Here is a 14,851-nt window from a genome sequence, read left to right as displayed (position 1 = left end):
TGTCAAATACAAGTGTAAATTCAAACTGACCAGTCCCATAATGCACCCTGTCACTGAAAGTAAGGGGCTGGGGCTAGACAATAGAGACCAGAGAAACAATAGAGAAGGCAAGCGCAAGGGTGACTGTGCTATTGTAATAGTGAAGCAGGTTAGATTGGAGGGTAGACTAAAACTTAGGTATTAAAAAAAGAGGTGACCTTGAAATACATTTGATGATATGTACATAATTACATACTACTACATTCTTCCCTCCCTAAGGAAATGACGTCTTCGTCATTCTGAGTTTTGGCGAGTTAGAATAGATATAAATGCTTTCGTGATGTCCGGTGTAGTCTGTTCCAATGTTCCAGCGCTCGTTAAATGCTCCAGGTAACGAACCCTAACCATCCAATCTGGCTCTACTGCTGCATGACTAAGCGCATACTGCCCTGAACGCACCCAACTTTGAGGGTGTCGCTCACGTGTTGACCTTCGTGGAACAACATCAGCTCCATCAGTATCTATAACAGCATCACCTGTGACACCCATCTCGTCGACATGTTCTGCTTCAGCTGAAGGAACTTGATCCAGAACAGTATCATCATCTTTAGTTTCAGCTTCAGCTTCAGGGATGACATCATCTTCGTATAGATCTGGAGTAGTAGCACCAGCATCTTCATCCACTTCATCATCAGTAGGATTCACCTCTGTTTCTCCAACTCCTGGGATGTGACTGTCGTCACCAGAAACGTTCTCCACTGCTGCCTCAGCCTCATGATCGTCACCACTTGCCTGAGTAGCAGTATCCACATCTGCAGGAACATCCTGATTGGTATCTGTGGGGATACCAGCAGCTGCACCATCTCTATTTGGGGTGTGGATCTCTACAATGATGTCTTCCTGACTAATGTCTTCATCTAGGAGTGTCTCTGGCTTTGGTTGTGGCTTAGACCATCTAGGCCTTGGTACAGGCTTAGGTTGGGCTGTTGCAGAATGATGTAAGGATCTTCTTCCCACTTATTGAATTGTGTTTACCACCAAATGCCAATATTTTCACTAGAACGTGATCTCCAGTCTGTGGTGTGGCTCCTCTCACACTAATGCCGTAGCCTTTCTTCTGCCTCTCTCGAGATGTTTTAGCTGAGGCCACAGTCAGTTCATAAGATTTCTTCAATCTTTCTCTGAGTAATCTGGTGTACTCTGCAAGTGACTTCTGTGTCAAACCAAGTTCTAGCCCAAAAGCAAGATCTAAAGGAAGACATGTCTCTCTACCAACATTAAAAAGAATGGTGCATGTCCAGTTGACTCGTGCCTTGTGCAATTATAGGCTTGTACAAGAGGCCCAATATGTGATTTCCAATCACTCTTCTGGTCAGGTGATAAGGTTCCCAACATGTCACATAAAGTGCGATTGAACCTCTCACACATGCCATTGCCCATGGGATGATACGGTGTGGTTCTGGACTTCTTCATGCCGGTAAGTAAGCACAATTCCTTTATGAGATTCCCATCAAAGTAAGCACCTTGATCAGAGTGTATCCACTGTGGAATCACATAATGCACAACGAAGATGTCAAAGAAGGCTTTAGCTGTGGCTTTGGCTGCCATGTAGCTGGTAACATATTCCTGTGCATATCTAGTGAAGTGGTCCGTAACAACTAACACATTGTGTTTCCCTCCTTTGCATGGTTCAAGGTCCAAGAAATCCATGGACACTAGCTCTAGTGGCTGAGTAGTCTCGATTCGAATGAGTGGAGCTCTCTGGTTGGTTGGAGTCTTCCGACAGATGCATCTTCTGCAATTCTTAATCCAGTCATCAACATCCTTAGACATACCTGGCCAGAAGAATCTGTCTCTCAAGAGTGCCAAGGTTCTGTCTCTTCCTGGATGACCCACGTTGTTATGAAGACCTTCTAATGCATCTTGAATGTAGTCTGTCGGTATTACCAACTGTTGTATGGCTTGTCCGTTGATTATTAGTTCTCTGTCGATAATTCCCTGCTGAAGATGGAGATTACTTGAGATCTTGAGCAAAGCTGAATGAGCAGTGGAATCACAGAAATCGTGTCTCCTTGGTTTGTTGCCAAACTGTAAACATCTTGTCCATTATCGTAAGATAGGATCTTGGTGCTGCGCTTTCTTCCAGTCCCTATGTGACATCCTTGCTAGAGGAAAAACAGACGTGTCGAGGTTCTCTTCGTGGGTAACGTCCGCCTGCATACATAAACTCTCCACATAAGGTTGGGCATGAATGATGTTACATACAGCCTTTACCGATTCGCCCGACATATGCTCCTGGTCTCCACGTGTCGTCATTCCTGGTAAATGGACATACCATCTACATCTGCATTGTTAATCCCTGGGCGGTACGTGATGTCAAAGTCATAGGCTGCCAAGGCTGCTAACCACTGATGTCCTGTTGCATCAAGCTTTGCTGAAGTGAGAATGTAGGTCAACGGGTTAATATCTGTATAGACTCTGAGCTTGGTACCATAGAGGTAATCGTTGAACTTTTCAGTAATTGCCCACTTCAAAGCTAGAAACTTTAGACGATGTGCAGAATAGTTCTTCTCAGCTTTGTTCAGTCCTCTACTAGCATACGCAATCACTCGTCTCTGGCCACCCTGCTCTTGATAGAAAACAGCGCCAAGTCCATGTGTGCTGGCATCTGTATGGAGCTCAAATGGTAGACTGTAATCTGCATAGGCAAGAATAGGAGGTGAAACCAGAAGTTCTTTCAAGTAATGGAATGCCTTGTCTTGCTCAGGTCCCCATGTCCATGGTTGTTGACTCAATTTCTTTCTTGTTCTCTTTGTCTGCGTTGGTGGAGGCATAAGACTTGACAGGGGCTTGGTGATCGCAGCAAAGTTCTGCACAAATCTCTGATAATACCCTAAAAATCCAAGAAACTGTCTCACTTCATTTGGATTCTTTGGTGGGGGCCATGTCTTTATCTTTTCAACTTCAGCTGTATCTGGTTCGATGCCTTGTTCCAAAATGATATGACATAAAAACTTGATCTTGTCCTTGAAGAAACTACATTTATCTGGAGGAAGCTTGAATCCACAGTCTTTTAGTCTCTTAAATACCTTCTTAAACCTGTCAAGATGTTCTTCAAAGGTATCAGCAAAGATGATGATATCAACCATGTAGATAAGGCATATCTTGAGATGCATATCTTCAAAACAGTCATTCATGAGGCGTTGATAAGTGACAGGGCTGTGGCATAAACCAAAGGGCATCTGGTTGAATTCCTAGAATCCAAGGGGTCCAACAGAAAAAGCTGTTCTCTCTTTATGATGTTCTTCTAATTCGACATGGTGATATCCACTCTTCATATCCATTGTGGAGGAGAATCTGGATCCTCTGAGGGTGTCAAACATCTCTTCAATCTGCCATCAAGTACCATCTGTTAACGTCTTATGGTATGACGCGCCCGGGGATCGAGCCCCGGAGCTTCCGCTCTCCGGGCGGATGCTCTACCTCTTGACCACAGAGGCAGTCAGTAAAATAATAGTACATAATACATGAGTTATGGTTTGTGAACAATTTTCTATGGATAAACATTTTAAAACACACGATAGTTATTGTAGGTACTAGAATGTTGTCATTAAATAAAATATTCATATTAGTGGGATAGTTTTGGTTAAATATGGTTGGAGTTTCTGCAGAGTGGATGTCATCTTAAAAGAGCTTAGTTGTTACGAGTGGATCAACTGCACAGTCTGCAGCCATAACAAAGAAAAATCTCACAACAATTTAAGAAAAAAATAATTCAGGCAGTAAATAAAAATTAAATAGTAATTTTTGTAAGAATATTGTCCCATATTCCAACAAGCTCCAATGAAGGTTCACATTGCACATAAAACACATCAAAATCCAGTTGATACATTGTACAATCTGTGTTTACACATTGAGTTAACGCCTTTTTCCCTCTTATGTTATCTTGAATTAAGAAAGACTGTTGAATCATTAACTTGATTGTTGCGTTTGGCAAACCTAGTGTTTGGTATGATCAGTGGTCTAGCGTTACTCAACAACAATTGCACTCCACCAAGGAGGTGGTGTAGTTTCTTTTATAAATCCCTTATAACAATTTGTTGTTTTACATCAGTTGTATTTTTTATATCTTGACATAAATAACTGTATATTACTTATCCTCTACTCAAAATTATTTAAAATATTTCCTTCTTGACTTTCTATCACATTATACACCACATCACTATTTCTCAAAAGTGACTGTAGACGAAAGCAGATCGAATCATACTGAGCTGCAAATGCATGCTTTTGCTTTGTAATTATACATTGTAGATATGATCGAAGCAAGAAAGATAAATGTTCAAATGCAATCAAATTTCAGAAACTTAACAGGCTCGATTGCAGTTTCGTAATTACAAGATTAATCGATATATTTGTGATAATGTTCTTATTTCTCTCTTTTTTAAATAATATATGCGTCATCTGCTTGTCATCTTGTGGACATTAATCATCTGCTGTCACCATGTGGTATGGGTCCAGCATTAGAGCGAGAACAGGGCATGTGAATGGAACGTACTATGGTAACTTAAAACGCCACAATCTCAGATCCCAACAAATTCCCACCACTGGAGGACATAGTTGTAAGTCAAAGCACCATTCATGTATATGATCTGTTATAATATGTGTTTTACAAATGCGGTTTTGGGCGTTAATAAGATACACTGACGCAAGTATATTCTTATCAAATCAACTGGATAACTGAATATGCTTTCTTGTACATATTATATAACATCATTACACATAATTTTGACAGTTGCAGTAATGCACCATACCGCGAGAGAGTTAAACACTACCTTGAACATTATTTCAGTTATATAACGTTGTATCATATTGATAGATAAAAACCAGAAGTGGTTCAAGTCTCAGTAACGGGTGTTCATGAAAAGGTGAGCGTATCCTGCCACATCGCTGGCACCCGTCACAAACACATGCAAGGACAAGTCAATTGTTCACCTGAACAAAACACGGAAACACAATGATTAAAGTTTTAACTATTACCGAGTATGTAAAGCACCTTGTCCGTCAAAACATGGACGTGTATCAATAATATGTTCCTACAGCTAATACTTGTCATACATTTGGCAAAATGTATTGACTCAGAGCATTATTCTTAATCAGAACGTTTAGACTCTGATATTGGCATGCAGTTGAACTCATCAGCTATCACATTATGGATCATCCTTCATGAAGAGCTTTAAAATCAGAAGCTGCAATAGCGCATATTTACACTTTATCTGTTAATAGGCATGTTAGGCTTCTTTCATAACTCAGTTTTAGTTGCACAGATTATTACGCGTTGTCGTCCTTTCAAAAGCAAGCAAAACGTGTCAAAACTAACCAAAGCTCGACAATGCGACATTTTGGCCATTTGTTGCATTATTCTCGCTCTTTGAATAATCATATTTTTTATTTTACCAAAAGGCGACAATGCGGCAACGCAACATTTTTCAAGGTCATAATATGGCTCGTCGTCGCATTGTCACCCCATCAAAAATGTGCGAAAAGGACGTTAAGTTCAGTTAATGTTACAGTTTGGAAGCGGTAACCAACTTATATCTACAGAAGAAGTTCTACCTGATACGTCTTGAATTGAAAACACAAGTCTGTCCACGGGTCCATAACGTTTTTCTTGTGAACTCTTCTCTATAAGTGCTAAGTGTTTTCACTCCCAGTTCCCAACTGCCCCGCCCGAGCTGGTTTACATGCATATAGTTTCTAAACAGTGTTGATCATATTCTTAAAAAGCCAGTAAGACCAGACGACGCAATCCGCATTTGAACAGGATTGGGTAGTCAGGCTAGCTGATTTGGCTGATGCATGTCATCATATTCCAATTGTGGAGTTCGATGCTCTTGATGTCAATTGCTGGATTGTCTGGTCCAGACTTGATTATGTACAGTCCACCGTCAAATACCTGGAATAATGCTGGGTGCACGTTAAACAAGAAAACTGTTTTTAAATAGACCTACCCTATGCAAATGAATCAACTGTATTGCCCAATACTCAAAATATTTTTTTTTAAATTCCACAGCAGCGTTGTCTTATTTGTGGTTGATATAATTATGCTCCTTCATGCCTTTCAGTAACATCACAATTATGCGTTTGTGAGGCATGACATGTGGAGGGGAACTTTGATGCTCTGCATCAATGTTTTCTTATGTAGACAATATCGCTTGAGGCAGTGGCTGATTATGACCTAAATACCCATCATAGCCTTCGGTGTTAACTGTGTGACCGTTGAGAGCTGGGCCTTTATGCAACAGATTATCGAGGTCAGTGGAACACGGTACAGACGCAAATAGATTTGAGCCCTGGGACACAAAATATATGATAGTGACCAGAGCTACGGCTGTATATTGTATTCCATTAAACGGTTGAAAAATACTACAGCCTTTTGCTTTGACTTTGCTGCCAAACGTTTCATATGTGGCTATGCGCGGTGCACTGATTTAAAAAAACACGTGAAAACTGGGTTAATTCAAAATATTTCCAGTGAACACGAGCATCCAAACAATCAAAAGTGTGGTATGTAGAATTCAGCAGTATTACATATAATTTGAGAAGACGCAGTTGTTCATGAATAAGCATATTCAGATTGCTCATGAATAAGCATATTCAGATTGCTCATGAATAAGCATATTCAGAACATAGTCTATATTATTATTTATTATGTCCGGAGTACTTCTTTTGCATACAATGTGCAAATCAGAAAATTAGTCCATGAGGAAAAAAGGACATCGGATTACACTAGAATGGTTTAATTAATGTCAGCTAATGACTAGAAACGGTCAGATGCATCAATTAACTACATTAAGACGATTTTGAAGTATCTCTTATTATTGGAAAAGAATAGCATCAACATTTCACGCACATGATTTGTATGTTCGTTTCGGTAACTGTGTGGCTTGAAATTTCAAATAAACCAACATGTCGACATACATGCTATAAAATTAACCTTTCCAATATACTTCCCCGCCTTTAGGGGGGTGAAGAATGAGGTACCAACTCACTCACTCTGTTTCGAATATTCAGCACAAAATATATATTAACCAGTAGACTAACATCTAGTCTCTGAAATTAACATATCGTACAGAAAAAAAACAGTTGTTCAATTATCTTAATAAAAATATAATCAAGGAGCCCAGAGACTCTCTTCCATTTCAGATACACCAGTAATCTAGACTTGCCAAAGATTATTGACTTGCATGGGCTGTATTTAATGTATTTGTATCAGGGTCTGTAAGACAGACTAATTAACCAGCTGTGAGGTAAGATATCGGATTTTTACCAGCAGTCGAATAAGGATGATAAAGGACTCTTCACTGATTAGGTTCTCGTTTACTTTAGAGCATAGTTGGCCATGCTAGATGATTATTATTTTTATTTTGTAGACATGGATAAGACCAACCAGGGAAGATATTGATGGAACATTAAGATCACATGTTACCACAAATCTATGGTCTCTATGGTCTGGGAGACATACAAGGGCATCAGTATCGCATGGAGAACTGACGTGTAGGGAGAATCCCGCTAGGGCCAGCCTGGGTCAGTGTTATCAGATATGGTGTGGAGTCTCCAGTTTGGGCTGTGTTGTTTTAATAGAACAAGGGCACACGACCAAGGGCACTATGTAGAGATTAAAGCATTACCACCTCACACAAGTCTGTTTATATCAGATATATGTTATTGGATTTGAAACCTCTATTTGAACAATTGCGAGTTATTGTATACTGTGTATTATTTCGTCATGGTAGAATATTTCTTTTTATGGTGCTAGTTGAATTATCCACAGATAATGAGAGATACAATGTAAACATCTACCTGGAGGTATACTACTGAAGCGCATATCTTATATACTAATCTGATATTCTAATCGACTAATATTCTCTTCTTAGACAATATGTATAGTTCAAAAATTGGGAAATACTGCAATTTAAAAGAATGGCAAATTAATGTCTAATGCAGTGTATACATTTTGAATTCATTATAATTTCTGCAATAAAAGCGTAGTCAGATAGTCCTTAAAACAGATACGATCCATACTGTGATAAGTGAATTATTGCTTATAGTTTTTAATTTTGGATGAAATAAACTGAAAAAAGAAAAGATAGTGCAAACATATCATTTTGATCTGTGTGTATGAGTAGGTAACCATAGATCGAGACAACACACTAACCTCACCGTTTGTGAAAAATCAAGTTAAATGTAGCGATACCCTCAAAATCAGGACCATGTAGAGCACCAGTGCCTGTCAGCCTCCATTAGACCGTGTGGTTTAAATTATCCTGATGGTCAGCACAGATGAGTTGGGTTTGATCTTTTTAAACGAAGTGAGGAGAAGAAAGAATGGTGGTTATAGGATATATTCACAATGTGAATGACACATATGAAAAGTTAAAATGTCTATTAACAGTAAAATCATAATATTTATGTATTCATTTCTGCATTAAGTGCTTTAAATATATGTGTTCATATAATTGGTATATTTTTTCATAAGGCCACAGATGAAACCTTCACTAAATACAGAGGTAGAAGACGCTGGCATTCCTACAGTCACATATGTGTTGAACATGCTACTTCTAGCTGACGTATATTAACACTGTCATAAACAATTTTATGTTAAACTCTAGCCCGCAAGTTAGTTCTGAATAATGCATTTTGCGGGGTAAGGCCCATACACTCATACACATACAATAACGGTTTGTCGCTGTCAGTTCTCAAGGTTCCTTTTCAATGTTTCTTATTGCATCCCGCATCTCCCAAACAATAAACCTCTCCTGCCTTTATCTTGCCGATTGTACACATGAAACCACCATTGGGGCGTGGGTAGAAATCTCGAATGCGATGTACATAACTTCAGCAAATTATATATCTAAATTGAAATATAGATGTAAGCAGCAATGGCAGGCTCCGAGTGTAACGCGTACCAATGTACGCAAAATATTCAAGGGAACTGGACTTTTATAGTCAGTTACCGCCCTTGGCTCGGGTAAATGTAAAAAAAATGGCGAATAAACGAATAGGATGGGTATACCAACTCAATCTGTTCTCAGAAAAAACACAATATTTAAAGTAATTCAGACTTCCTATCGCCAGCATTCAAGAGACAATAAAGTCTGAATTAGACTCTCTCTTCAAGGAAACTCGGGGACAGGAAACAACCTTAGGACATACAGGGTAGTTAAAAATGAAAAAAAATTAGAATCTTATCTCAGCCACTGTAAAATAAGGAAATTTGCTTAAAAACTACCGTCCGGTATCAAACCTACCTTTCATCTCGAAAGTGCTTGAGAAGGCGGTAAAAATTCGACTTTCTGAACACCTCGATGCCCATAACCTAGTGGACAAATTCCAATCCGCATATAGAGCTAATCACAGCACAGGTACTGCATTACTTAGAGTCTTGAATGAACTCCTTACATCTGCAGACAGAGGTAAAGTAAGCGTGCTTGTTCTACTTGATCTGTCTGCAGCATTTGATACCATAGACCATATCAAACTTTTGAACTGTTTACACCATCAGATAGTACTAGAAGGAAATGCTTTCAAATGGTTTACATCATACTTAGATGGACGGTGTCAGTCAGTCACTGTCAATGAGGCAACATTAGATAGTTTTGTTCTCTCTTGTGGGGTTCCCCAAGGGTCAGTTCTGGGCCCCATTCTTTTCACACTGTACACTAAAGGTGTGGCTCATATCATCTCTAAGCGACTACTGAGCTGCCATTGCTACGCCGATGATACGCAACTGATGAAGACTTTCATGCCATCTGAAACTGAAACAGAGCTTCAAAAAGTCGAAGATTGCAGCCATCAAGTCGTGGATGACTGAGAACAAACTAAAATTAAACGACAACAAGACAGAGGCTTTATTGATCAGTACCCGAACAAATCTTGACAAAATGAGAGTTAACAAGATTCTTGTTGGTGATTCCAATATCGAATTCTCAAAATCAGTGAAAAATCTTGGCGTTTATCTGGACAGTGGACTAACTGTTGAACAAAATGTAAGCCATGTCTCAAAGTCCTGCTTCTTTCATCTCCGCAACATTGGAAGTGTTCGACATCTACTCACAAAAGAAGCTGCACACACTTTTGCTAGATCTTTAGTTATATCACAGCTTGACTACTGCAACAGTCTCATGAGTAACATCACAAATGATCAACTCCACAGGCTCCAACGTGTACAAAATACAGCAGCACGTATCGTCACAAAGACATCAAAATGGACTCCAGTAACACCTGCTGTGATGTCGTTGCACTGGTTACCACTCAAAGCGAGAATTGAATTCAAAATTCTAACCCTGGCCTACAAATGCTACATGGAAACAGCCCCCCTTTATATCTCACCGAACTACTGCCTAAATACAACCCTTCCAGATCTCTCTGTTCTCAGAATAACCACCTGTTGCAAGTCCTGGAAACCCGTCTCAAAACCTTTGGTCAGAGATCTTTCCAGTTCTGCGCTTCCTCGCTATGGAACAAACTACCATCTGATCTTAAGCTATCGCCATCGTTTTCATCGCTACTCCCCCTTTCAGTAGCATTACTTGCTAAAACCATGTAGCGCCATGAGCATTAACTTGGTGAATGGAATCTGACGTAGTATAAATGGACTTATTATTGTTATTTATTTAAATATCGAGTGCACTTTTCTACACTAAGATTAAGTAACCATCAATTAACTACAGAACTTAGAAGACATAAAAAACACACCCACCCGACTACATGTTCAACCAACGGGCTGTGTGGGTCAAGCAATGGGGAAAACCTTGTTTGTTTATAGTAGTAATCAGATACATTATGTGGCTAGTTCCTCACTGAGAGGAATTTCTGGAGGGTGGTCATACAAATTACTGGATATCACTTTTACTGCTTCTGTGAGAACCTAAAAGATAGGCACTTTTCTTGCATTTGGCCTAGGACAATATTCAAAGTTTAGGGATTTGAACATGTGCATTTAGTGACAGATAAGAAATCAACGCAAGTGATTAAATTCTTAATCCAATTATTTTATAAATAAAACTAAATATATAGAAATTAAAAAGTTTAATTTCTTATTGTTGGAATGTGTTCAATAACAGTTATTGTTTGTTGTTAAAGGCCGCATGCAGCATTATTCCAGCAACATGACGCTGGTTTGTAAATAATCGAGTCTGGACCAGACAATCCAGTTTTTGACATCAAGAGCATAGACTTACGCGATTGGGATACGATGACATGTTTCAAGCAAGTCAGTGAGCCTGACCACCCGTTCCTGTTAGTCGCCTCTTACAAGCATGGGTTGATGAATGCCTAATCTATCCCGCGTCTTCACGTGTACATTTTTAATAAGGAAAAATGAAATTCTGTATATGTGTGTGTCAGAAAACGTGTGTATAAGTAGATGGGAAATGTATAGGTTAAATGGGTTCGACTGCATATGGTTCAATTATGAGTACTTTTACAAGTTCATATTTCAATACATGTATTTGATATTCATAAGAACTCCACAAAAGCTACACAATGGCAACAAAAACTGTACCAGCATCACAGATACCAATAATACATCTTTGAATACGAGATACATATAATTACTAAAAAGTTAGTAGATTAGAAGGTTAAAAATATACACTTCCGACATTTTTCGTATTATTTTTCGTTGGGAGAGACAGTAGTAACTGGTATGTGATGGGTGCAAACAGGTGTCGAGTCGCTGTCTCAGATAGTTCAAATTGCATAACTCTATGACTCAGTCCCTGAACCATATTATTTTCCCTTCCGCACAGCCCCAAATGAAACAGACCTAGATGTTCAACAGGTTCAGGCTCAAATTTCCACCCCACTGGGGCTCCTTTTATCAAAATAATATATATTCAGAGACTAAGCTTTGAAGTACTACCATCCAAAAGATCCCCTGCAAGTCAAGATTTCTTAAGATGTCTTCAGACAGACTCTCCATGTTTCTATCGATATACATCAAGGACAATTTTTATAAAGTCAGATTGTCTATGAGTTTATATGTGTTATTCTTTTTGTGCAAAACACATATATACTTATCAATTAACATTGTAATACATCGCAAATATATGTATACATCGGTTTGATCTTGTGATCTTTATTCGTACTTTTGGCTCTTTTTCTAAAGGAGATATAGACTGGTGGTTACATTACACCAGAAAGCCAGGTCCAAAATCAAGTCATTTCATTAAGCAACTCCGGCACTCTCCCCTAAAGATAAAAGCTAAGCAGTCCCTCTCTATATAGTGATATATGAAAATATCATTTTAATGTCAACACTGTTGCAGTGAACGTACCACAGGGCTGATGCTAGACTAACATCTAATCTCTGAAATGAACATATTTAACAGGGGGGAAAAACAGTTGTAAAAGAATAGTTAAAAAATACAATAAAGAGGAGCCAAGAAACTTTCTTTATTTTGCCAAATATTTGGTTGTATTGGATATATTTGTTTCAGGGTCTGTATGACAGAGTCAAGCTAGTTGAAAAAAACCTTCATTATAACGTTTTCTAATGATTGTCTGAGCCAAATTTCGATCACCATACATGTGCTGAAATATATAAATGTCCTTTCATACATGCATATGGGATGGGTCAGCTCTGTTAATAGTTCAATGATATTAGCAGGGTCTTTTATTTAGAAATGATCAAATCATCAAATTAAAGATATTAAGTATGTATAGCTGTTGTACACATCCAAATATATTTGTGATTAACCCAACCTTGTTTAAAGATATATTGAACGATGAGTGATACAAATTTTTGTAATTATTTCAAATTAGAATGTTAGCACAGCAGGAAAGCATGGCACTTATCTTGTTAACCCAATAGTTCTTCAATAAGAGCAACATATACATAAAGAGTATAGGTCTGGTGCGCGTTTTAGCACACATTACTTTCAGAAAGTGTGCATATTCTGTTTATCGGGGCTCCTGTAACTGGCAATAAACATAAGACGATTCATACTGGTAAATACGATTTATTATCCAAAATTGACTCCTACAGGAGATATCGCTTGGGTGTGATCAAGCGATATCTACATGGTAGTTATATGTTAACAATGCCAAAGTTAAAAAATAATCTCCATACTCTCCATACCTCTCTCCATATTTAACATGAAAACATAATTACCTTTCTTTGTAATCACCTGAAGGAATAATAATGATAATAATGGCATAATTATTTAAAAAATACGTCACTAACCCTTAACTGAAGTAGTCCCCCACACTTTACATTCACTGTAGAACATGAACATATTACCTATTTAACAATCATTAATGGAAATTAGATGAACAGTTGAAGTAAGACGTTCGACCGAATAACATCATTTGCTATCAGCCAATACTACATTATGGAATTGTAAGTCTACAGTGTTTTTTTTTGCAAAGCTACTCACATAAATTGCCTGACCCAATTTAGATCTATACTCGGATGGGTGATTTCTAAATCTTCTTTCTCTACTTCTTTCCTAAATATCTTATCCCAAAAGTTACAAAGGTGTTATCAATGAGGAAGTCCAACATTTCCAATGTATTCATCGGCATTAAATATGTTGTATCTAATTATCCTTACTGTATATCGAATCATTCGTTATGGTTATTTTTAATTTATCTTCATCGTAGATAAATACATTGTAAAACACCGCAGTTGAGTCCACTATATATGGTAAAATATACGTCAGCACAAATTATGTTCCTTTCTAGGAGATGGCCGAGCGTCACACACGGGCAAGGTTTGACTACGGCATCAGGAACAAATTGACACAACAACAGATAGCAGACATGTTCAACGACTATGCTGAGGACTACGAACAGGTAACACAGATATGTGTAACCAATGTTCAAAATAGCCAGACTCACATTAGTTGTGAGATTTCTTAGATTACTTTTGGCCATAAGTATGATAGGTCTTGCTCAAAAGCTGTTTGGTCAGGGATACAGCGCTCAAGCTGGAGATGGAATATTTCTCGACCTGAAGAAAAAATGAGTATTGGACAGTTGAAGTCATCACTCTTGTATCTTGTAGGTGTATTTTGTCACTCCGCATCTGTGTGCCATGTAATTCATGATTTGAGATGTTTTGATTGTTATTGAACATGGAACATTGGACTTATAATACCTATACATAAATCTGGTGTTACCTCTGACCCTAACAATTATAGAGGAATATCCCTGCTAAATGCAACTGGGAAATTATTCACGTCAATACTTGAAAAAAGACTACGATCATGGATGGATATAAACGATTTAGTACATGAAGCACAAGCTGGATTCAGATCCAACTATTCAGTAACAGACAACATTTTCGCACTCCAGGCTCTTTGTACTAAATATTTATCAAAGCGAGGGGGGCGATTTTATTGTGCTTTCATTGATTTCAAGAAAGCCTTTGACTTTGTGGAAAAGAAAAAATTATTATATATGCTCTTACAAAAAGGTTGCCATGGCAAGTTGTATAATGTCTTAGCAAGTATGTATTCTGCTGTTAAGGCTTGTGTAAACACAGACAAAGGCAGAACAGATTTGTTTACAACTAGCTCCGGTGTAAGACAAGGCTGTATCTTAAGCCCGCTTCTGTTTATCTTCTTTATTAATGAGCTTGTAACTGACATTTATAAAACATGCTGTCATGGTGTGTTTGTTTCAAAAAGTATTGAAGATATTATGCTACTACTTTTTGCCGATGATGTGACTATGTTCTCATATACAGTTATTGGTCTACAAACACAATTAGATATCTTAAGAAAATTTTGCATTACCTGGGGCCTAAGTCTGATGTAAGATATATTTTGTTTTCTTCAGGCTTTTCATTTGTATGGATCTCTCAACATAT

General features: G+C 38.2%; 1 protein-coding gene across 1 annotated transcript; it reads right to left on the bottom strand.

The window, feature by feature from the left end:
* Positions 1-273: 273 nt before the first annotated feature.
* LOC124134739 lies at positions 274-3,128 on the bottom strand. Its single transcript, XM_046499779.2, has 3 exons — positions 2,315-3,128; positions 1,404-2,015; positions 274-962 (listed from the first exon to the last, which is right to left on the bottom strand). The coding sequence occupies exons 1-3, from the start codon at positions 3,126-3,128 to the stop codon at positions 274-276; spliced, it is 2,115 nt and encodes a 704-aa protein (XP_046355735.2).
* Positions 3,129-14,851: the final 11,723 nt, after the last annotated feature.

Source organism: Haliotis rufescens, unplaced genomic scaffold (assembly GCF_023055435.1).
Source record: "Haliotis rufescens isolate VD_foot unplaced genomic scaffold, xgHalRufe1.0.p SCAF_4, whole genome shotgun sequence".
In the NCBI taxonomy this organism is placed as follows: domain Eukaryota; kingdom Metazoa; phylum Mollusca; class Gastropoda; order Lepetellida; family Haliotidae; genus Haliotis; species Haliotis rufescens.
The sequence above is the reverse complement of the archived record's forward strand: the minus strand, read 5'-3'. Positions and strand labels throughout refer to the sequence as shown.